Below are 23960 nucleotides of genomic sequence, written 5' to 3'. Positions count from 1 at the left end.
AGGTGTGCCCACTGTGGCGGCAGGACTGCTGGCCTTTACACCCAGCTCTGGAGAGGCTGGAGCTGGGAATGGAGCCACCCCAGAGGGCTGACAGATGTCCCCTTCCTAGGACAAAGCCCTCCCTGTGCTGTGAAAGAGCGGCCGAGCACTTGGCTCCAGAGCTGAGGCTGCAGCCCCCAAGCCTTGGGACGTGCGGTGCTGCGCCGAGCATGCCGCCAGCCCCACAGGCACCGAGCCTGCTGCAGCCCGGGCCCCTGGCTTGATCAATTCAGGGCTTGAGCAGCTCCAGGAGATGGTGAACCTGGCCCCCAGGGCCCAGCTGGGCACTGGGTTGCTCCCCATGCTGCCCTCATGGTAGGCACAAGGCCACCAGGCACTGCAGGAGGTGGTAGGAGCACAAGGCAGGAGCCTTCATCCTCCATGGGACCTCTCTGCTGAGGCTGCACTGCAGCAAGGCCGTGGGGCCAGGCCCTATATGGGAGGTGATGGGGCAGCTCCTGGCACTGCCTGGGTGGGACGGCTGAGCCCCAACACGGCAGCCTGCCAAGTGTGTGGGCGATGCCCCTGGCCCCCAGCAGCTGCAGGAAGCCCTTCCCGGTGTTTTCCAAACCTGGTGGCTCCCAGGCCCAGCCCTCCATTACCCCCTGCCCTGTTCAGCTTCCGCAGAGAGCCAGCACACCGCGGGATGCCTGGATGCTCTTTGACAGGGCTGCTTCCTCTTTCCCTGGGCCTACGTCAGTCCAGTGCCTCCCTATTTCCACCAGTGGCTGGGAGAGGGTTTAGGAGGTGCCTCAGCTTTACCTTCTGCTCCTCGGGTGCTGTGTGCTCCCACGACCTGTCCTGATGCCTCCCAGGGATGCTGATGCTCTGTGGCAGGGTTGCTGGCCTGGACCACAAGGTGCATGCTGCCACCACACTGGCTGCTGCAGCCAAATTCAGCACAGCTCCCTAAGAAGGGTTATGAACACTGTGGAAGGAGGAAAGAGGGCTGGGTATTGTGGACAAATCCAGACCCAGATCCCAGGTTCTCCCAGGACCGTGCTAGCACCAAATTGTGCTCTGAGAGCAACAAGGTGGGGCTGGTGGTAGAGGGATGGTGGCAGGACATGAGATGTAGCTTTGTCAACACCCAAAACATCACTAGTACCCAGAAATGTTTTTGGTGGTGGTGGTGTTGTTTTTTTCCTGGTGTTTCCTGTTGTTTTTTTCTTGCATACAAGAGGATTGCCCACGGATAAATGACTTCCCTTGGCCCTACAGGAGTTAACAGCACCGAGATGCTGAACACATCTGGGGTGAGCTGTGAGCCCTGCTGAGTTCCAGTCCCCAGTGCAGGGCTGAGCATCCGATGGTCCCAGCCCCAGCCTGTGCTCACACAACGCACAAGCGGCACACGAGGATGGCACCAGAGGGCTGATACCAGGCATCTGCTCCATGAGAGCAGGGCCAGGAGGCAGACAGGCTGTAAATGACACAGGGAGATGTAAACTAGGCCCAGCTGCCCAACACACACTCAGGAGTGGACAAGGGTCTGAGCAGGGAGCACCAAAAGCAACATGGACAACTGCTGACATCCCCCGAAAATACAGCAGCAGCCCAAAACAGAGAGAAATAAGGAAAAGCTTGGGGTGGGACAGGATTGTCCTGGGCTAATTAGCTACAGGAGGCAGGACGTGAGATCTGGGTGGGGGACACACAGGCCTGGGGGGGGGGGAGGAGGGGACAGTGCCAAGGGCAGAGAAATCAGCACCGAGCTGTGGGGAACTGGGGCACGGGGTGCTGTAAGCACCAGGGAAGGAAGAGCTTCTCCCAGCTCTCCCTCCTGTGGAAGAGATCAGACTGAGCTCCGGTTTAAAGTTTGTATTAAATGTTTATAAGGGTCGAAAAAACATGTACAAAAAAGGTAAAATCCACACTTGCTGCTTCTCCTGGAGAGGCTGGTAGAAACACCCCCTCCTCCCCATACCTCCACCTGTCCAAAGACAGGATTTGCTCAGAGGAAAACAAAAACAAACAAAAAAAAAACATCCTGACAGCAACCTGGAGGGGGGCAGCGTTATCAGAAGCACAGCCAGGAGCTGACCCCAGCACAAATACTTGACGCATGCTTACACTCAGCCCCTGCTGAGGTTAACACTATATTCCAACTGCTCTGTTGCAGCACAAGGATAACGTGTGTGCCTGGAGAGAGCAAATCCAAAGGGAAAATCTTGCTGGAGGCCACAATGGCTGAACTCTAATAATACAAAAAGCATCAGTGCCTTGGGCTGATCCCTGTATGGGACAGGCCCTAAGCACACAGTCCACAAATGCCCTAGAAAACTTCTACAGTTGTGAAAGAGCAACCTGAGGGGCAGCTGCCCGCTTGCCTCAAGCATCCAGGAGCCAGGGCTGGGCAAGTGGGGATAGGGAAGGACAGGCAGATGCTGGCCAGGACTCATGTCAGCCCTCACAAGGCAGCAGCTGATGCAGCACGTTCACATGGGGTAGTTGAGAACAACATCTTGCTTGGCCAGCTCCAGCAACATGGGGTCATCGAAGAACTTGCTGATGCTCACATCCTCGCTCAAGCCCTGCAGAGCAACCACAAACCTGGGTTATTCCTCTGGATGCCTGCACCCGTGCAACCATCTTGGCAGAGATCCCATCAAAAGGCCCTGGCGTCCCACAGTAAGAGCATTTTTCAGGCTCGACAGGAGTATTTGCAAGGCGCCAGGTGCTACTCAGCAGATAACACCTAACAAACACACCTCCCCTCTCAGGAAGCTGCCAACAGGCGGTTCCTGTTGCTGAGCATATACACACAGCAGCTCACTGCCCGCCCCGGCTGGAACTTGATTCTCTCTGCTCCCTCTGCAGTCCCACTCACTAAACCAGCACAGAGAAAAGAGCTGCTCCTTTTTCTGCGGGACTAATAGGCTAATTCAGGCCAACACAGAACACTGGGGAGGGAACAGGGCTCAGTGGATGCTGTGCAACCCCGCTTTGGCTGGGGCTGGTGTCAGGTCAGTGCGCTCATGGGGCCATCACAGGCACCAACAGGCAGCACAGGGCGTGGAGTGAGGGAAGTCCCAAGGCACAAAGGACATCGGTCCTTTCTGGGAACACAGAGGGGATGTGGCATGTCCAACACTGCAACAGCTCAGCTGCTGCTACAGATGGACAGAGGGATGCTCCAGGGATCACGCCCAGCCATACCTTCCTGCGCCTGGTCTTAATCATGAACTCTCTGGCCAGATGTGGGGCTGGCTGTGGCTCCAGGGGTCGGATGACGATGCTCTTGTCCAAGGGGTCACCAGGCACAATCTGAAACAGGACCAGGGCATGAGAGCAATGCTGGAGGCTGGTTTTATCTCCAGGAGAGCCTGAACTACAAGAGGAAACACCCCTGGGTCCCACAGACACCTCCAGCTTTGGTGTTACAAAGCCCCAACATGGCATCTGTTCTCCTGGCACAGAAAACTGTCACATCACCACCTGCGATCGTTCCTGCGAGGAGCCACTAATATGGTGTTGCTAATCCAAGCCAAGAACACATCCCACCTTCTCCGCCTGCCGTCGTACTCTAAGACCTCTAAAAACCTGCTAACCAGAATAACCCACATGGGTCCCCATCAGTGCTCCCCCCTCAAGAAACCAGGCACATTTACCTCATCAGAGCTAAGCCTCTGGCTTTTACATCCCGACATTCAAACCAGCCTTGGGGCTCAGAACGCTGCTGCTCCCACCTGGATGCACCACACGTAGCTGTGTGTCTCACAGGCTCAGTGTGGTAGCTCCCACAAAACTCAGTTTGCCCCAGATAGGGAAGAGGCCACACCACAGTATTCTGTCCCAAACCTTGTCTTCTGTAGGGTTAGAAAGCCTTCTCTGAGAGGTGAAACTGAACTGTGGCAATCTGTCTTAGGGCAGACAGACAAGTTCAAGCCCTGCTCCCCCAGCTGCAGAGAGCTGCATGCACCCAAAGAGCTCCCTCCTGCTGGCTGAGGATGCCCTGTCCCCAGGCACTAACGGACCTTTATGCTCAGCACGCAGCAACATTCTGCACTGCCCAGCTAGGGCAAATAGATGTAACCTGGAACAAAGATGCTGGCTTCTGGCAGACACTTAACAGCTGGTGTACAAAGCCTCCACCAGCTCCCTAATGCCTGCATTTGAGATCGTCTGAGAATAATCTCCAGAGAAGTTCACCTACCCAGTGCACGCTGTGGCACTAAGCTCTGCTGAGAGCACCTTGCACAACCTGGTGCCTGGTCTTACCATGCTGCTCTTCCCCATCTCACCAGCGCATGGACTCACCTGCCAGTGGTGGAAGACCGACAGCGAGAATGCTTGTCCCTGCGTGTGGGTCCTCAGGTCTGTCTCGAACCCAAAGGAATCAATGGCTGGGATGAAGGCTTTGATGGTGTAGAGAGGGGAACCTGGGATTGGAGCATCCTGTGTCACGTGGCCTCTGCCCAAAAGTCAAAAGATCAGTCTTCCTGTATGTCCCCTGCTATTTGTGATCCTGGCCATCCCCATCCCACAGTATGGGGCTGGGATCAGCCAAGGAAAAACGTTCAGCTATTGCTTTGTATAGATTTCACCCTCCCCTCTCACTTTAAAACTAGCATGTGCCAGGACTGTAAATGTCTCCAGCAACCCAGATCACAGACAAGCAGTTTTTTTGATGGTAACTGGTCAGAGCAGCTCACCTCCGCCGGGCCAGCACCGTGTACACCGCAGAAACGCAGTCAGCAGGGGCCTGCACCTCCACGAAGTAGTAGGGCTCCATCAGGCGAGGGGTGGCCTGTGGGGAGAAAAGGGCACCACGCCTGAGCCTACAGCAGCACCAACATGATGTGGCTCATGTGAGTCAGAGGCTGGCACACTCTGGTCAAACACAGCGCCTGACTGGGGATGAAAGGGTTCCTCCTGTCCCAGGGGTGCCCAAACAAACCCCAAACAGACACTGAATGGAACTGTTCTCTTTCTGTTCGTGACTGGTGTGCTTCCCTCTCCCCCACGGCCACCCTCCCCTACATGTCTAACACTAGGGAAATGGGAGGCAGAGCAGATGCAAGCAGGTTTCCAGCCAGACTTCAACATGAACAGTTGTAAAACCTGCCTGCCAGCCTGAAAGGGCACAGGAAGCATTAATGGATGGATGAGTCCGTTTAAACCGATATCCTTGGGGCACATACTGCAGCACGTGTGCACCCTGCAGTCCTTGGAGCCTCCACCCTGCCAGACCCCATGGGAGCAAGCACAACACGAAGCTCGGTCTTTGTCACACACAGCATAGTCCTCACCATCAGGAAAGCAGAATACACCACTCTCCGTGCCGTTGGGATGATCTGTCCTCCGCCTCTGTGCAAGGGCTCCTGAGCAATCACTGCATCCAGAATCTTAAACTTCACATTACGGATCACTGAGGAAGGGAAAAAATGACAGCAAGTGACTCGAGGGGGGATGTTCTTTGCCATACCAGCACCAGCCATGCATCCCCAGAGACACAAACCCCACAGCTCCCAGTATAGAGCTAGAGCCACCAGAGAAAGTTCTCCCAAGTTTAATTTCAGCAGGGAAAGCATGACCACGTCCTAACCCTGCACACTGCAAGAGAAGCAGTTCAGCAGCTAATCTTGCAGGGTGCTCAGCTGTCTGCACCAGAACTGTATGAGGGCAGAGTCAAGTTGCCTGCTAGCAGCCCCTGGTTTGCAAATAGGCACCAAGTGTCAGTGCCCAGGTGGAAGCTACAGCAGGGAGAAAGGGGGAGGTTCTGTTATCTCCCTCACTCGTTCCCAGAGCTGTCCCCAGCTGTGGCGTGTGAATGGAACGGCCACTGAGGGACTGCAAAATCACTGGAGTGCTTACAGATGGCAGAATTTATTGATCTTGTTAGCTCCACTTCTACCCAGGTTCTACTTACATTCATCACAGAGAGGCCCTTCCCTGGTCCCCCACTGAAATCCCTGCACGATGCTGTCCTTCACAGAGCCCAGCAGTGCCTTGTCCACCTACAGACAGACAGACAGACGGAATGACTGCTTAAGAGACCAAATGTGCATCGTGAGGCAGTAACAGACAGACCCCAGTGTTTAAAAGTCAGTTGTTAGAGAAGCAGCCATATCCCCCTATACTCTCTCTCATAGTTCAGGAACATCACCACTTTCAGAGTTTGGCATCTATAGTTATAAATTAAGAGTCCATGTTTTGGTAATCCCAAAAGACAGGCTGTTTAGTTGCCAATTTTGAGGATGTTGGCCCAAATAGCAGAGCTTGAAAAGTAAAAAGGAAGTTTAGTAGCCTATGGTATGACTACGGTAGAAGTCCAACAGATCTGAGATGATATGGCAAACCATCAAGTACTCCAACAGCCTTAGGACCTTGCTGCAGGTCCTAGAAGAAACCGTCACCTCTGGACACCAAAGGACAAATGTTTCACTGAAATACAACCCCGGTGCCTGTGTTTCTCACCTCTGAGGGTAGCGTATCATCTACGAGGATGTTTGGGCCAGTAGCATCTGGCCCAAAGGCCCAGATGGAACGGGCAGCCAGCAAATCCCAGTCATATTTGGTCTGGAAGAATTCACCCAGTTTCTTTCTGATAGAAGAACAGAAGGCAGTTCAGGAAACAGGTCTCTGCATTGCACTCACAACATATTTATAAACCTGTTCTCTTCGCGCATAAAATGGTCTTTTTTTTTTTTTTTTTTTTTTTAACCTGAATGCAAAATGTTTGCTGGGGCAGGGATGCTTGTGGACTAGCAGTAACAATATTGGACACAGGACCCCTGCTGAGGGGCTGTCTGATATTGTAGATCCCAGCATTCCCCATCTCCCCAATTATCCCCTTCTAGAAGGATTCTTGCTCTCCCCAAATTGGTCATACCTGTTCCACGTTATCTGGACCACTTCATTTTCAATGTCCTCCGCAAGTCCCTTCTCCAGAGGCTCAGCAATCATCGTGATCTTGTTCCTGAGAAGAGAGACAGTTGCAATTAGTCCACGGAATGATGGAAATGGCAGTAATTGGCAGGACCTAAGGGACTGCACAATGCCTTGAACGCAGCCAGGGAGAGGAAGCCATCCGTGTCTTTCAGTGTTACTGTCTCGCTTGTAAAGACAGCTCACACTCTCAACAACTGCTCTCTGAAGCCTGCTCCTCTCCAGCAGCAGATTGCTAAAGGACAGGACTGCTCCATCCCCCTGCCAGATGTCCAGCGCTTGTAAAGGCTGTGGAAGGAAGCACAGCCAAGCCCAAGCAGGCCAATAGCGCAAGCAATACGCCTCTAGCAGCCAGAATAAGCTGTGTCAGACAAGTATCAGACACAAGGGATGTTGCCTTGGAGAACCCCACTCAAATGGGTGCTCTTGCTCCCAGAACAAGTCATTCCACATGTACAGCACTTCAAAGACTATCCTAAGACTAGAACCTTTCTGTTCCCAAAAACAAGGTTGCCAACCATGGAGAGTCTACATCAAAACAAAGGAGGGCAAGAAGAACCAGAAAACGCAGTGGAACAAAGGAAAACTATCTTCAGCATGACATCATCATTGCCATGAAAGCTCATTTGGTCATTCAGCCCTACGTTCCCCACCAGACCTCCCTCTAACATGTACTTCTCATAACACACTGCCGCAGGAAGAAGACAAGACCAAACTGTAAGGCTCCAATGCACCACCACAAAGGAACAGATTCATTTCAAGATTAAGAACAGATAAGAAGACAAAACTTTTGCTTGTGAAGTTTGGGGCGTTGCTGAAGGCAGCACTGGACTCTTTGGCACCTGCTCTAGGATCCCAATACACCCCTTAGTCTTGGAAACAACACAAAACTGCTGAGAGGGTGTGAAGTTCAGTTAAAGGAAAGGAGGATTATTTTATTCCCTCCATTATGAGGAAATTATTATGAAAAAAAAAGCACAGAAACATCCCTGGGACTCAGGGTGTTACTGAGAGGTTCAGCAGGCTGCCAGCTCAAGCACGTGCCACTTGTCTGGCCAACAGGAGCTGAGAACAGACCCCTTGGAGGGGGGTGAAGCCCAATCTCCAACAAACCCCTCCATCTGCCTGTCCCCAGTGACCAGCTCACCAGGGGTGCCAAGGGCTCTTACTTCTTATTGGGTGTCTCAGCAAAGCACTTCAGGGAGGACGTTTCCACCACTGTCTCGCAGAACGTCACAACTGGATCAGCGACCTGGAATAACAGCAACAGGTTTGTGGAGGTGTTTGTTTTACTTAGTTTTCCAGTATGTTTTCTGTTTTTAAAGGGCTGTTTAAAACCTTTGAACACCTCCAAGAAAAAAAATAAATCTGGCAGTACTTTAATCAGCATTTTATATGAAATGCTGAGGCTTGTACAGGAAGTGTTAGCAATTCCTTCCAAACAATAAATATTTTCATCTAATTCCAGGTAGAAAAAAACCACTCTATTTATTTATTTGATGTTAGCTAGGCAGTGGCTGAGGTGCAGGAAAGGGCTGGAACACAGTCACACACCCCTCCGCACACCAATTTTCAGGCTCTCAGTCACAGCCTGTGTCATACCAGTGTAAGTTATCTCTGCACCCTAAGAACCCTTTTTATTTTAAAGAGAGCTGACAAAAATTGGAGAGCTGACGAGTGGAGAAAGGGACCCTGACTGCAGCACAACAGATCTTGGCACTGATGACAGAGTCTCAACTCCTGGCAATGAAGGGACCCCTACCCCCATCCTGGTCCTCTTATCACAGGACTGTGAATATGCCAAACCTCACCGCCTCCTGTACAAGTGGGTTCCACAGGACTGGCTGCCTACACATGGCAGAGCCAAGGTAGGAACAAGCTCCTGAGTACCAACCAGAGAAGCCTCTCTACAACTTGCAAGCCACAAGGAAACATACTGCAATAAACCTCACCAAAACCCTTCAACTCACACTGGGGAAGAATCAGAGGAAGACAATCACCTTGTACATTTTGCAAGGTTTATCTTCCTGTCCTTCCGAGTTTGGGGAACAAAATCCCTCCCTAGCTGGGAAGGCACCTGTCTTATTTCCTCACCTTGATATCAATCTCCGAATACATCTTCCGTAGATCATGCATCACACAATCCAGATAGAGCTCCCCTGTCCCCAGGATCACATGTTCCCCTGACTCTTCCACCTGAAAAATATGAAAAGGATTCAACTTACAGCATTATTGCTCACAGGCGCTTGCTTTCCAGTCCTATATAAGCCTGAGGATTTATCAGCTGTAAATAATTCAGCTGGGATCAGAGCACCCAAGAAAAGTTCCCACAGGCACGATCCCAAGCAATGCAAGTAGACAGAGTGGCTTAACATTGCGTGGAAGGAGCAAAACCCAAATGCATCCCAGCCCCAGCAACAGCACTGCCAGTAACCATCATAACTGCCAGGCCATGGCCACACTTGTGGCAAACTGATCTCCAGCCTTTTCTAGCAGAAAGTGCTAATGTGCTCTGCAGAAAGCTGCCTCCTGGGCACAGCGAGGTGTGAGCTTTTCTGCCAAATTTACAGTTTTCTGCTATTTCCACATGATTTACGAGATAGACTCCAACCACATGAAAAATTCAGAGCAAACAAAACCAACCCACAGTAAAAATAATTTTTAAGATCAGCCTACAAGGCATCCCGTAACATAAGCTAAAAACAGACAGCACACATACACCCAAAATACCTTAGTTGTAAGCGAGGGGTAACTCTTGTTGACTTTGCGAAGACCATCTAACATTTTGGGGAGCTCAGAGGGGTTGACTGGCTCTACAGCTATTTTGATGACAGACGTGGTGTTGAATTTCAAAGGACGAAAGATCTGAGCCTGAAACCAGATAAGGACAAAGAGCTGAACCTCTACATCATTAGATAGTCGTGGAGTTTGACACAGCATTTGAGTTATTCTCCTTTTATGAGATGCTCTCATGCCCCGGCCTTTGGCAGGCCAAATTTATTTAACGTCACTACTGGAGCTTTTAAGATGCACTCCAGCCCCCTGACTCCCTGTAAAGCCAAGAAACAGCAGCCACACACAGTACCTCCTCATTGCCTCGAGGCTCCGTGACAGTTGCAGTCTTCACTATGGGCTGGTCCACTCCTTCTATCAGCACCCAGTTGCCAGCAGGAACCCGGTTTACCTCAATGTGATACCTAAAAGGCAGGGGAGCATGACAGCAGCATAGAATGGTCTGAGTTGGAAGGGACCCTTAAAGGTCATCTTTCTTGTTCATCTACAAGGCAAGGACCTTCCACTAGATCAGGCTGCTCAAGGTCCATCCAACCTGTCTTTGAACAGTTCCAGGGAAGGAGCATCCACAGTCCCTGGGCAACCTGTTCTAGGGCCTTACCACCCTCACAGTGAAGAATTTCTTCCTCACATCTAACCTAAATCTACCCTTCCATCACGGCAGTGCTCACTGCTGTCAGCCTCGGGCCCCTTGCAGCAATGACTCCAGGTGACTTCTCTCAAAAACAAACAGTTTTCCATACCTTGCCACCGAGATCCAGAGGCGTCCAACAGTGCAGATCTGTGAATCCTCCTCATCTTCCAGGGTATAGTTTTCTCCTAGGACCTTCACAGGCTGGCCAGCATGGATGGTACCACTGAGCACTCTGCCGAAGGCGTGGAACTGAACGCCATCATCTGTGCTGTACATTTTTGTTGTGTGACACATCAGCGGACCCTTCCCAGGGAAGAGAAAGAAGACCCTTTCAAAATACAGTCAGGAAATTGACACATGCATGGTAGAACTTATAGATATAAATCCAATCAGGGGATGGAGCTTAGAAATACTTCTTTCAACTTGCCACTTTCAACTTAATTCCCTTCCCCTGGAAGCCTTACATCTCTTTGCCTTGGACAGAGACCCCTGGGATGACTGTGGTGTGCTTTTCTGAAGTTCTCCTCCCTCCTCTTGTGAAACAGTGAATAGTGGTTGGGACAAGGCCATTCGTTGGGTGGATTACAGAACAAAAATGTCAGCTGCTGGCCTGCAAACCAGTGCCATCTATCTGCTGGGCAGAGCACCTGAGCCCCCACAGATCACAGCTTTAAGTCCCACGAGGGCACCCCACAACTGAAGACCTGGCAAGAGCCACCACTGTATTATTTTTGGAGGTTAATCCACAGCTCGTTAAAATAAGAGATTAATTTTCTCTCTAGACTCTAGAGAAAAAGTCACAAGTTCCTCACTAAGCTGCTGGGCTGGCCTTTGATGGTTCTTGACCACTCTAAACATAAGCTCAATGCAAACTAGGTTTGAAGAGGAATTTTCTTGCAAGGCTTTGGCAGGAAAGAGGCTGACTAACTAAGGTAGGCTTATTTTATCAGTGTAATTCACATCAGTTTTCTCAGAGTTTGAGTGAATCAAACTTCATGGAAAAGGGACAAAAAGACAGCAGAAGGACATGAAATCACCCTGCAGTTCCCACGTGCTCTGAAGTCCTGACCTAGCCTCTGATCTTCTCTGAACACTGTCAAACAATTCTCTCTCTCAAGGGCTGCCCTGGCAGGCAGCTAAAGTTTCTCAGAGTGAAGAAATTTGTTTCACTATCGGATGAGAGGTTTCAAAACGCTGGAAGTCAAATCTGTGCAGATGGCTGTCTAGGAGGCAGCTGCTCTGTTAAGTCAGTGAAAGGAGTGCATGTTTGCCACACTTTTGGACACTCAGAGCAAAACAGAAGTTTCCTTACATCAGGGTCGCATTCACTCATGGCTTCCCCTAGATCAGAGTCAACGCCACCAGTGTAGGTATGCTCGATTTTCGTCTTGGCTCCCACCTTTGGGGAGGGAATATGCTGCACGCACATGTCCACAAAGCCTGGAAAAGTAATACTTCATGAGAACACGATTAAGCAGGGTAGAGGAAAGAAATGTACTCCAATAAACAAGGCAAATCCTTTCCTAATGCACTGCACCCATGGCAAAGGGGATTTGCCCACTGCCCTTTGGGCAAATGGTTATATTTGAGAAAGCAAAGCTGAGAAGGGATCTGTGCAGGTGGACACTCCATGGCTGCATTACAGCCCTTAAACTCAGCCCACGTGAGACTAAGCTATTGGGAACATTGCAGAGGAGAAGACAAACAGCATTTACCTGTGAATTCCCCAAAGAACTTCTTGCAGACAAGCCGCAGGAGCGGCCGAATGTTCAATTTCAATTCCTCTTTGGTCAGGTGGATGCCGAGTTCATCCAGAGTCCTAGGCAGGGTCGTGTCCACATCCCCCACCACCTGCAAGACAACGAGCAGCGCTGTTAGCTTCGCTGCAGGTGTCCAAGTCACAAACTCCCAGGGGCACCCTCACACACCAGCCCATCACCCTCAGTGCTCTTGAGCTGCTCTGCTTTAGAGCTCACGTGAGAACTGCCTGGCCCGCTCGTATTATCACTTGGCTGATACCAGAGCACATTACAAAGAACATAAGCTGTTCTACTCACTGTACAAACACAAGGTTATATTTGCAAGAAACAACTGCAAGGGTATGCCCATCATTTCTGTATGCTCAAAGCCAGGAACACAAGATCACACTGCATTAATGGGACCAGAGCCCCACAGGCACCAGACACACCACCACCTAGTGCTCAGTCCTTGAACACTCGTGTCTGGAACTGCAGGAAGAACAAATCACCACATACCTGAGCCAAGATCTTGTACAGGGGCTCAAGAATGAACTCCACAAAACTGCGCTGGGAGCTACTAGTTGGGGCCTTTTTAGTGAACTTCCGTCTGTTGGGAGACAAAAGGAGGGCAATGAAGAGCACTCTGCAGGCACCTACTGCCGACATGCACACAGCCCCTGCTCCTCTCAGGTTATCTTCTCCCTCCCAATCTCCCCAGGAAGCAGTCATGGATACAGGAGTTGTGCCTGCTCCCAAGGAAGACCAGAAGAGGCTTTCTGCTCCCACTCATGATTACCACACGGATTCACACCAAGCAGGAGGCCTGACAACCCTTCCCACCTACTACTCCATCACAGGACCATAGGACAACTCAAGCTGTGGGGGACCTCAGGTGGTCACCTAAAACACATTTTACAGAGGAAGGAGACAAAAAAAAAAATAAAACAGCAATAAGGTAATAGACATTTAAACAGCTTCCTTACGTCTTTGGATTGAAGTAGATGTCACCCCAAAGTCGCTTCGCGAACTCTTGGTAATTGATATCTCCTAGAGGAAAAAGCAAATGACAAGAGACTTTTAAATAACACTGTATTTCTCTCATTTTGCAAATCTTTGGTTTTTGCCTTTTACAACAACCCTGAGGATTCAATGCAATGCTGGTGAACAAACACTTGGTACCAACTCTGAGTAAGTGACTAAATACTGATCTGGGGAGATTAGACAGATAAATGGGCAGAAAACAGTCTAACAAGGACCATACCAGCAGCCCAGGTACACCGTGGGCTCACTCATTTGCTTCCCAGGAGCATTTCAGTTGTCTTGATTATACACAAGGTTAGAGCTGAGAAGAGCTGGCCTGACAGACTCTGCGCTGCAGGAACCCAGTTACATCTGCTTCATTTTCCAAATGTTAACAGTGCAACCTGACTATGTAGTGCCAAGGTGCTGGGATGGCTCACACCCCATCTGCCCCACAGGCTTATCACAAGCATTTTCTGCCTTGCTGAACATCTCCAGGTTCTTTTCTCTCTTTCAGCTGATGCGTTAAGTGCATAGCCAAATACCCAAGCGCGGAAGGAATAGTGAAGTGCTTGGCTGTCATGGTGGATTTACAAATAATAAGACAGCGGTGATAATTTACAGCAGTTTCCAAACAAGCTTTTGCTGTGGGCAGATGTGCAAGCATAAGAAATTTCATGGTGGCTGCGGTTTTGACAGTTAAACTACTATAACTCATGTTATTTGAAGTGTGGTGGCTGTACATAAAATCCCTGGTGGCCACAATCAAACGTTACTGACTTCAGGTACCATTCAGCTCATGTCTTCCCCACATGGATGACATCTCCTACCGACTGTGCCTGCATGCTTTATTAGTCCCCAAAAGAAGGGGTATCATCCTAGCAGGCACTGAGTTAATTCTGTGATGCCCAGGGAGCTCATTTATTTCTCCAAACTCATGAAGACGCATGATAGCCCTGGCGCATCAGTCTCTGACCTCTACAACTTCTTCCTCCCTTGGGCCAACTTCTCTGCAAGAGCTAGGCCAGCTGCTCTACAACATCCTTGTCCCCTGCTCACTGCTCCTACAGATCACCCTAAATTCCCAATGTGAGACTTCAAAATCTTGGCTCTATAGCTGGCAAATGCAAGCAAAAGGCCCACTTTACAAGTGGCAGATTGCCTTGAGTGGGCACCTGGGGAACAGAAAATTAAATCAAAGGCTGAAAAAAGGCAGTTTCTTAAAAAAGACCAAAGGGCAAGAGTGCAAAACCTTGTGGGCCAAGCTTGCGCCTGGCTGCAGCTGAGTCTCAGACTCTGGAGACTTCAGGGGAAAGGCAGGCAGAGCTTAACTGCTTCATTTCTGAGCTCTTCTGATAAGCAGGCAGAGTGCAAAGCATACATTTGCCTTCAACTGCCAAAGCAGGAGTTGCTTTTTCTGCTTAAGAGTACATATAAAACACTGACTTCTGACTCCAGAAATATTTGTCAGGAGAAACCATTTGCGTAAAAATAAGTTAGAATTATATTTTTGGAAAGACTGCAATAATGTTATCTGGGGCTCAGATCTGCAGTACTTTTCCATTTCTGAAGTTCAAGAGTGCATATATTGGCTATACATATCTACATGCGGTGAAAGCTGAAGCAGAAAACCTCAACAAAAAAAAGGCTAGGAAATGAGATGTTAAAGCATACAAGGTTTCTGGATAATCCTCACCATATGTGTCTGCATAAATCTTTGCAAAAGATCCCAGTGTGAAGCAGATGCTGTACTGTGAACTGGAGAAACACACGTTCCCCAGAAGGGGAGACAGAACAAGGTTCTCATCGGTGGAATACATGCTGAGAGGAGACAGTTTTTAGAGACAAGAAAAAAAACATCAGTGTTATGAACTAAGAAAGACACTTAAGTCTATTTCCCACATCAAATAGCAGTATGTGATAGGTAAGGATTTTACGTTGCCAAACAGTGGCTTAAAACCAGCTGCAACATGCTCACCTGTTGGAATTTCAGGATCAGTATCATATTATGACTATGAACTTCAAAACATTTGCATACAAAGAAATATTTAAAGACCTAGAACTAAAAAATTATCAGCACAAGTGCTCTGTACTGTTTATCAGGTAGAGTTTTTCTTCCCCTAAAAAGCCAGCAAAGTCAGTCAACCAAGGGAAAAGATAATACAAGGCAAATAACAAGGACAGAATTGAACCGAAACAATTTTAATGAGTTCACAGGCATGTTAAACAGGATGAATTATCCTGCTACGAGCTGCATCGTGCCAGTAGCGACTCAACAGAAGCATGCAAGTGAGCTCATGTGCAAATTCACTTTGGGGTTATCCAAGCTACAGTGCCAACACAAACTGAATACTGTTAAGAAAGTCACCTGAGTGGCAAAAGAACCCACAGAAATGAAGTCTTGCAATTGTCAAGGTTAGAGAAGATGACCCTCCCTTCTCTGAGGAGGGTCTTGCAAGGAGATTTGACCACAGCAATATTATAGCCTCTGTTTAGGGGTTGGGACAGCAAATTCCCTTTATTTTTGTAAATAACTTTTAGGAGCTTTGAGACATTTCAGCCTACTGTTTGGGATACTGCCTGGACTTCTTAGGGTATTTGAGACATTTGGGAACACGGAAGTTTCCCCCCTCTTGCCCTACATCCACTTTCCATACTTTGTAATAGGGAAAAAAGTGCTGATCCTATGAAGCCTATCAGAAGCCATACAACAGGAGCCAATCCTGCCTAATCTGAGATGAACTTCCACTGCTTCTTCTTGTCCCATTTTCTATGATTTAACATATTACGAGACAAGCTCGTGAGACTTTTCACACACACAGGGCTCCCAAAGAAAAGCATCTGCAATGAAACAGGGACAGCAAGCGCTAGTAACACACCATCCCAAGCACATACCTTATCAGACCGTTAACTTCATCTACAATATGCCGGAGTTTGTAATAGGCATCTGTAGGGGGCAATTTCAGCTCCAGGATCAGGCGGTCTATTTTGTTGATGCACACAGTCACTGCTAGTCTTTCCTGCACCGCGTGCTTGATCAGCCTCTCTGTGTTCAGCATCACCTGAGGGGAACAATGAGCACAAACACCCTAGCAAAAGCCCTCCACAAAATGCTATCTAGGGCATGACAGGCAGTGACCCTTACAGGCAGGGTTGCAGCCTGTAGAAAAGCCTAAGCTCAGCCATCAGCGATGAGCTGATCTTCCTGAGATTTAGAAGTAGGTGCTAACCCAACCAAATTCTTTGAATCCTGCCCCTTGGACATCTCTGATATAAATAACCTGTTCACTTTTAGATATTATGGAGATAGAGATGCAAACAACTTAGGGAATCAGCCTACAGGTCACATGTGTCATGCCCAACTTGGCAACAGAAGCTGGAGGCTTGACTCCCTGATTTGGCTGAAAAACATTTCCTTCTCAAACTGTCCTTCAGAAACCCTTCAGTACCGAAAGCAGAACCCATTCCGGGCCTTCACAATAAAGCAAGATCCAGGACTCCACTGTAAGAGTCTGAAATGAACCTCTGGCAGAACTTGACACTCACCCCCTCAGCTGCATCAATGAAAAGCACAACACCATCTGAGATACGAAGGCCTGCTGTCACCTCATCGGAAAAATTCACATGACCTTCAGAAAAAAAAAAGAAACAGAGGTGAGAATGAGAGTAAGCTCAACCCTGATCCCAGCATCAGAGAGGCTGGAAAGCCACCCCTCAGCTCTGTGGCTTGCTCTGGTCACCAGTATCCAGTGAGGCAGAACAAAGAGTGCTTCCTCCTTGGACAGTGACTCAGGAGTGGCTGCAGAGCTCTGCATAGGGATTTGCTTCAGTTTTAATGTCATTTTTTGAGACTAACCACAACAACTAGTTGAACAAATTCTTTTCCTCACATTTGTTATTGTGTTTCTCACAACCCTGTGCAAGTACCTCAAGAAAAGGAGGGAGATTGCTCTCCACCAGAGAACAGAGGCTCTTCTCTCCCATCTTCCTGTGTTTTAACTTCTCTTATCTTTAGCTGTAATTCAACAGATGTGTCCCAGGACCCTCCTAAAATTTTGCCTCAGCTTCCTGCAGCACATTGATCTGTGATTACATCCCCCCACAGGAACCTGTCAGAGGACTGAGAGAACTCCTTGAAGGAACAGTGGGCAACAGCATTTGAGAAAGACACTGTCCACACTGTGCACACCGGTACCTAGAAAATGTAATTCTACACGTGCTTCCCATATACTAGAGTCAAACATTTTCAGCCCCATTAACCTTCACTGTGCCCACTAATCAGAAACACAAGCCTAGCTACGAGCCAGCAGTACAGTCATTACGGCTGGAAGTGATTTCTGAAAAAAGAACTTAGTGAAAGGCTTGGGTCCCAGGACTGGACTGAAATCATCTACAGAAACAAAACAAAGCACAGGGTTCCATCTTAAAAAACTTCCCAGAGTTTCATTGCACTTAAATGCCATTTCCAGGTGGATCAGTGAAGTTTCAGGGTATAGATTCTCACCTTGTTTTTCTGAGAGCCAATGCTACACAGACCCACCACAATCCAACATAACAGTTCTTTGAAGGCTCTCATTAACCACTGAGCTGTGTGTGTTTTTGCTGTTCTGCTCCTACCCATGGCACTGCCCAGAGGACCAAGGAGTTTCATTAATGAGAGAAACCTTGAGTCACATGGTCATGTATCTGCCTCACACATCAAGCTGCCTTCAGCTAAGTGCATCTCAAACCAGGATTTTCAGGATTATACAATCACCTGGAGTGTCGATGATGTTGAAGAGAAAAGACTTTCCTTTGGTGTCTGGCAGAACAATAGTCACTGGTGTGCTCTTGATCCCTACTCCCCTCTGAAAGACAGGAAAGCAGGATTATCAATTAAAAGAAAAAGAAAAATCACCATGTAAAAGATGAACAAGGATAAATTAATCAAAAGGACTGAAAGAAGTAAACATCCACCCAGCACAATCTCTTCCTACAGGGAGGGAGCAGCAACCTCAGATCACTGCACTGCCCAGCCCAGCCCCCCCACCCACACCAGCTCAGACTGGTGAGCTACCACTCCTGGGCCACACAGGCTGTGCAGACTCCAGCTAAGGAGTTATAATATGCAATGCCAGAGACAGAAGATCCATATTTTTCTGTGCTTTCACCCTTCTTCTACTATCAAGTTATACCTCAAAGCACAAGATTTAATCATACAGAGTATAGAGCACAGCAGTAAGGTGAAGAGAAAGCAATGCTTCAAAGGATTGTTCTGGCCATGACAATATCTAGCGAGCAGGACTAAATAAAATTCCTATCCATGCCACACCACATGGAATCAGAGCACCCAGCTAAGATTTCCCATCAAAAGAAACCTAGGAGAAATGTGTATTTTGACTTCAGTTTTAATCCTTATCCACCACTGCTGCAAACCCTTTCCACCTCTCTCCCTCAAAGAAAATGGTTGTAGTTGCCTACAACCAGGTATGTTGGGATAACTCCAGCGCAGATCTTCAGCTTTACACAGGTAGATAAATAAAATCACACACGGAGAAGAGGGTTGCAGGAATTGGAAGAAAGTTGGACCAGGGACCTTACTAAGGCAAAGTAAGGCACTGATAAAGAAAATAATCTAAATGTAGAAGGCATATAAAGATGATAAAAGAAAGAGGAAGAAACTGTCTACAGCAATTAACTGTGAGTAAAGCATAAGACAACTGCAAAAAATCACTGCCTGTTCTGCAAGGCTCACTTACCTCTTGCTCTGTGAACAATATATCGGTGTAGCAAAGCTGCAAATACAAAACAAAAGTCAGAATATCACATTTTTGTATCAAAAACTACGTTTGAAACAGGATGTGATAACTCTCTATACATGGTTAGCATGGCAAAAATAGAGCCAGAATTAGGACTGTACTCTGGTTTTCCAGCCCTGTGTTCTGATCACAAAACCACATTTTCCCCACATATGATCCAAAGGCAGGAACATGCTGAAAGCTCACTTACATCCTGGTCGTAGCGCTTCCGGATTTCTGGGTGCGTCTGTTCTATCAGGCAGTCAACAAAACAAGTCTGAAAAATATCAGATTGTAAGAAAAAAGAGGTGACCATGTTCAAACAGACGAATACAAATGAGCCCATCAATCCTATGCAGTACAGAGAAAGGCGAGTACAGAACTATTTCCACATGGCTGAAATAAAAGCCACAAATAACTGCAGAGCAACAGGATCAGCCAGAGAATGAGAATGCTGCCACAGAAATCAGGGGGTCAAAAGAGCAACAGCAAAAGCAAGCAAGAGAGATCGTTAGTACCACCCAACAAACTTTGGATATTCACACTACCTTGCCATGGTGAAGGTGCCCACACAGAGTCACATTTCGAATTAGCTCCGAGTTGTCCATCAGATCTGCCAGGAAACTGGGGAAATGAAACACAAAAGACTGTTGGAGGCTTCTGCTGCGTCTAAGAAAAGTAGGTGCCATTTCAGCTATGCTTTCTATCCAAGGTCCCTCCAAATCTTCTCCAAACTTTCATTCTGCCAATGCCCTGCGGAGGAAGAATCCCACTTTCCAGATGGGGAGGACAAGAGAGTTGGAATGCTAGACAGATGGCAGTGGGTGGGAGGAGACAGAGCTGGTAAAACTGCCAGTGATGAAATATTACTGAATATCTTCCTTCTCTTCTAGTCAGTATTAGAGCAAAAGTCACATCCATGTACGCAGATGATGAAATACTTCCGCTCAAATAGTGGCAGGTAGTCAACTAAATCACAGGGGTGGATAACAAGCACCCCACACATTTTTAAAAGATGGCCACAGGGCTCCACAGACGATTAATTCTGATTTTCAGGTCTTAGAACAGTGACAACCCCAGGGACTCAAGGAAACAGTAATGGAATTTAAATGTTTTTAGAATCAGCAACTGAGCTAGGGAATGATGGACTGGTCACTTCTGCATACATCCTGCCCAAAATATAATTGAGATCCTAAATTAGCAGCTACTCTAAAAAATAATGGGAAGCTATAAAACAAGTATCAATTATTATGGGTTTGTAGATATTAAGTCCTGTCAAATAATCTCCTTTTTAAAACTCCTTTAATTTTCTCTGATGCGGCAGACTTCTTAGCATACAAGATTTTGATTAAGAGCTAAAAAAATACAAAAATCAATAACAATACAGATTAAAAGCTTGCTTATTGGTCTTAAAACAAGGCTAAATGTGAAATCAATACCAAGCTCGCAGGTTTCTGGTTAAGTCCCACAGGGACTTACTCTTGGCCCCATCGTCACCATTTATATCAACGAACAGAAGAAGAAGAATTCATTACTGAAGGAACACGCAGAGGACACAGGACTCAGAAAAGCAGCAGATAATGAAGAGTACAGGCCATCAACCAAGTGCAAAATCGTCTGCTTAGAAAAATAAGACCAAGCACACTGTTTGCTTTACATCTGGCTATTCTGAAAATCTCCCTGGTCAATGAACACAGCCATACCAATAACAAAGGGGACAGCCTGTTTCAGAAAGGTCCTGGGCATCTGCATATGAACTCCAGGGAAATTTTGCTGCCAAAAGATAACAGGATCCTTGGAGGTATAAAGGACCGCACATGTTGGTGTCTGCTCAGCATACCGGGAACTGCTACTAAGCCTGCATGTGGATTTGGTATCAACACTTGAAGACAGCTGTTGAGAACTGGAAACAGCTCTGAGTACCCACGAAGCAGTGCATGGGTTGAAACACCAGCCTAGCAAAACACTTGCGCAACTCTGCCCATCCTCAAACAGAAAACAGCACACAGAAACACCACAAACGTGAGGATACAGAACCCCTCCACCCATCAGCAGAACGCAGTGCCTAGGCATCAATAATAAGATCGTGTATTTTCATAGACAAGGTAAACAAGTGTTTTTATTCTTTACCAAAATCTCAGCTTTTAAATTTGTTTGGATTTTTTTCTCTCCCCTCCCACCCCAAAGATTTTCTCCTGGTGTACCAGGGGCTGCTTTGTGGGGTACAACCAGCAGACACCATCAAGCACAGCAGTGCAGCTTGGCTGAGCAGCCTGCACTGACCCACACACAGCTTGGCAGTGGCTTTTGTGCAACCAGCAGCAGACAAATTCTCCCTGGAAACTCCTCCAGGAGAGACAGGAATGAATTTGAGACAGCCGTAGGCCTGCATGCACTGGGATGAAATCAAAACGTCCCTTTTGGCTGTAGGAGGACGAGGCATGCCCCATGCTGACTGAATAAATACTTCTTGAGCCAGTCAGGAAAACTTGTGTTCAGCAAATCTAAACACAAAGGTTTCCAACCGCCAAGCTTTCTATCAGCTGCTGAGATGAGAAAAGATTTACATTCTAGCGTCAGATAACTGCACTATGCTGTCTGCTGGGGAGGCAAATTAACTGTAAAATGTTTAGCCTTGGACTTTCTTCCTCTTCTTTTCGGTTCAAATTCTGGTAAACAGCTGCACTCCATTACATTGCTGGTGTTAGTAAGAAACAAACCCACTGCCCCTTGTAAGCTTCCTCCTCCATACAGTACACAGCCTTTCGACTCCCTACCTTTGCCTGTAAACAACAAAAAGCGAGGAAATCGCAGCACAGATGGCTTTATCCAAAGTACATGCTTAAAACTCTACATGTTACTTACTCCATCTCATAGACAGTGACCGGTAACGTCTGTTCCATCAAGGAGAACTTTTTGGTTTTCACAGGTTTAATAATAGGCTCTGAAAACAAGAGAAAGAACAATGCAGTGCTGTTATCAGTGACCTGAACCCAGCACTCTCAGAAACAGTCATGCTGAAGAGGGATATTTGCAGATAGAAACACATTTTTAAAGCTGACAGATTCTTTTATTTTTTTTATGTGAGGATCAAACAAGATGTCTTAAACACATTTTCATTTCTCTTTAAATATCTTTGCAGCATCTGTCAATATCTGTTTTTCAAAAGACAGTTTGCTTAGCTTTTGCAATAATCCAGAGTGCTAAAATGTGGGCATCGCTAGACAAACAGAAGAGTTTGACCTGGGGCAGACAGGAAATTCAGAAGGAACATTAAAACTGATTGGGAGAATCAGAGGGAATGTTATTTTCCCTTTTCCAAGGATCCATGACAAGCTCTCCTCACCCCATACCCACCTCACTGCTTTGTCACCACTTACCAGTGAGAGGCTGCGTGTCTTCCTCTTGCACTATCGTCTCTACTTCAGGCCCATAGACCTCCTCGGCAGTGGGATAGTATTTCTTATCCTCGTGAAGCACCACCTCCATCCCAGGGTGGTCTTCATCGTGGTCCCCCATATCATCATCGTCATCATCATCCTCAAGCTGCAAGCAATGTTCACATTTAGCCACTGCCGGCACCGAAGCACTCTATAAACCTTAACTGCCCCAGAAAGCGCTTGGCATCATATATCCAGAGAGCCATAAACCCACAGGCAGCCAGGAAATCACCAGATGTGGTGGCCCCGGCACGTCACAACCAGCTTTGGAGAAATCTGCAGAAATGCCCTCGGGAAGCAGCACACATCCCCACGATGTGTGCCTGCTGCTGACGGCCCCACTTCAAACAGATGGCACAGGCAGCAGCTCTGCCCTTCACTCACAGACACGACAGAGCCACACGGGCACACATAACACAACCCCCACACACACAAACCCCACTTTTAGGCTTCTAACACAAGAAGGGGCACCGCTGTCCTTCATCGCCTTCCCTGGTGTCACACAGCACAGCACAGCCCCTGCTGTCCTCAATGCTGCCCACATCCCTCACTGCTACATCTGTGGAGCTTTACAGTGTTTGCCACCAGGGAGCTGAGCTACTTGCAACAGCGCAGCGGCATTGGCACATAGTGGGGTCAGATAAAGACCTTACATAAAGCACACGGATCCTTTGAACACACAAAAAAAACCCAAATGTGACTCGAACTACCAAAGCTCCCAGTTCTGGCAGCGAATCACGCCAAAGCAGCGTTTCCTTCTCCTTATCACGGTACCAGCAGGACACCTTTTACGGGACCTTTCCGAAACCAACCCCACCGTGATCCTCAGGAGCAAATCCAGAGCCAGCCCCGTGGCTGCAGCAAGCCGCGGGCAGCACAGCGCGGTGCGGGCCGGGCTCACCGGGCACTCAGCACCCGCTGCCTGCGGCTCCCCCCCGGCACCAGCACGGGCAGCGAGGGGCAGGGCCAGGCCTCGGCACCCCCCCCCCTCGTCCAGGTCCCCGCTCACCTCGTCCAGGTCCTTGGCCTCCCTGCCCAGCTCGTCGTCCTCATCGTCCGAGTCCAGCTCCGGCCCGATGTAGTTCCCGAACTCGTCGTACAGGTCGGTGTCCATGCTGGGGGCGAAGGGACCGGCTCAGAGAGGGGACACGGAGCCCCGGGACCACGGCCTGGACCCCCGGGGGCCCTGCCCGGCCCTGTCCCGGCACCCCCAGCACCCAGTGCCCCCGGTGCTCCCAGCCCTGTCCCGGTACCCCCGGCCCTATGCCCTCAGTACCCCCGGTACCCCGCTGCCCACCGGTACCCCCAGCCCTATACCCCCAGTGCCCCCCTCCCGGTCCCCGCTGTCCCCCCGGTGTCCCCGTCCCGGTCCCCCCGGTACCCTCCGTCTGTCCCCGCCGCGCCGCCCAGGCCGTTGGCGCCGCCGCCAGCCCCACAGAAGGCCCCGGGGCTGCCCCCGCCGCCTGCCGCCACCGGCACGGGCCCAGCCCGGTACCGAGGGGGTCCCGCGGGCAGCGCGGGGCGAGAAGGGGCCGGAGGGACCGGGGGGAACCGGGGGGGACCGGGGGGAACCGGGGGGGCCGGGCCCGGTTGTGTCAGGCGCGGCCCGGGCAGCCCCGCCGGGGCC

The 23960-nt window shown here is 48.9% G+C and overlaps 1 protein-coding gene across 1 annotated transcript; it reads right to left on the bottom strand.

The window, feature by feature from the left end:
• Positions 1-1851: 1851 nt before the first annotated feature.
• On the bottom strand, positions 1852-23859 carry EFTUD2 (elongation factor Tu GTP binding domain containing 2). Its single transcript, XM_082779181.1, has 28 exons — positions 23715-23859; positions 23343-23448; positions 22274-22439; positions 21759-21837; positions 19442-19517; positions 19105-19170; positions 18855-18890; positions 17873-17963; positions 16663-16745; positions 16012-16178; positions 14813-14937; positions 13080-13143; positions 12613-12703; positions 12073-12208; positions 11670-11797; positions 10467-10660; positions 10016-10127; positions 9661-9801; positions 9025-9126; positions 8100-8182; positions 6875-6961; positions 6460-6586; positions 5912-5999; positions 5292-5410; positions 4695-4789; positions 4300-4453; positions 3199-3306; positions 1852-2573 (listed from the first exon to the last, which is right to left on the bottom strand). The coding sequence occupies exons 2-28, from the start codon at positions 23445-23447 to the stop codon at positions 2478-2480; spliced, it is 2919 nt and encodes a 972-aa protein (XP_082635307.1). The 5' UTR covers position 23448; positions 23715-23859; the 3' UTR covers positions 1852-2477.
• Between the last annotated feature and the right edge of the window lie 101 nt (positions 23860-23960).

Source organism: Aythya marila (assembly GCF_965140915.1).
Source record: "Aythya marila genome assembly, chromosome: 25".
Taxonomy (NCBI): domain Eukaryota; kingdom Metazoa; phylum Chordata; class Aves; order Anseriformes; family Anatidae; genus Aythya; species Aythya marila.
This window is presented reverse-complemented; position numbering and strand designations above follow the sequence as displayed.

What these genes read in the sequence shown, in the direction of transcription:
- EFTUD2 (XM_082779181.1), bottom strand. Translation starts at nt 23,447, where the DNA reads ATGGACACCGACCTGTACGACGAGTTCGGGAACTACATCGGGCCGGAG. An exon ending in GTCACTGTCTATGAGATGGA is followed by an intron (nt 19,518 to 21,758) that starts GTAAGTAACATG and finishes TCATTTCCCCAG; the next exon opens with TTTCCTGGCAGATCTGATGG. An exon ending in TGTACAAGATCTTGGCTCAG is followed by an intron (nt 12,209 to 12,612) that starts GTATGTGGTGAT and finishes GTTGTCTTGCAG; the next exon opens with GTGGTGGGGGATGTGGACAC.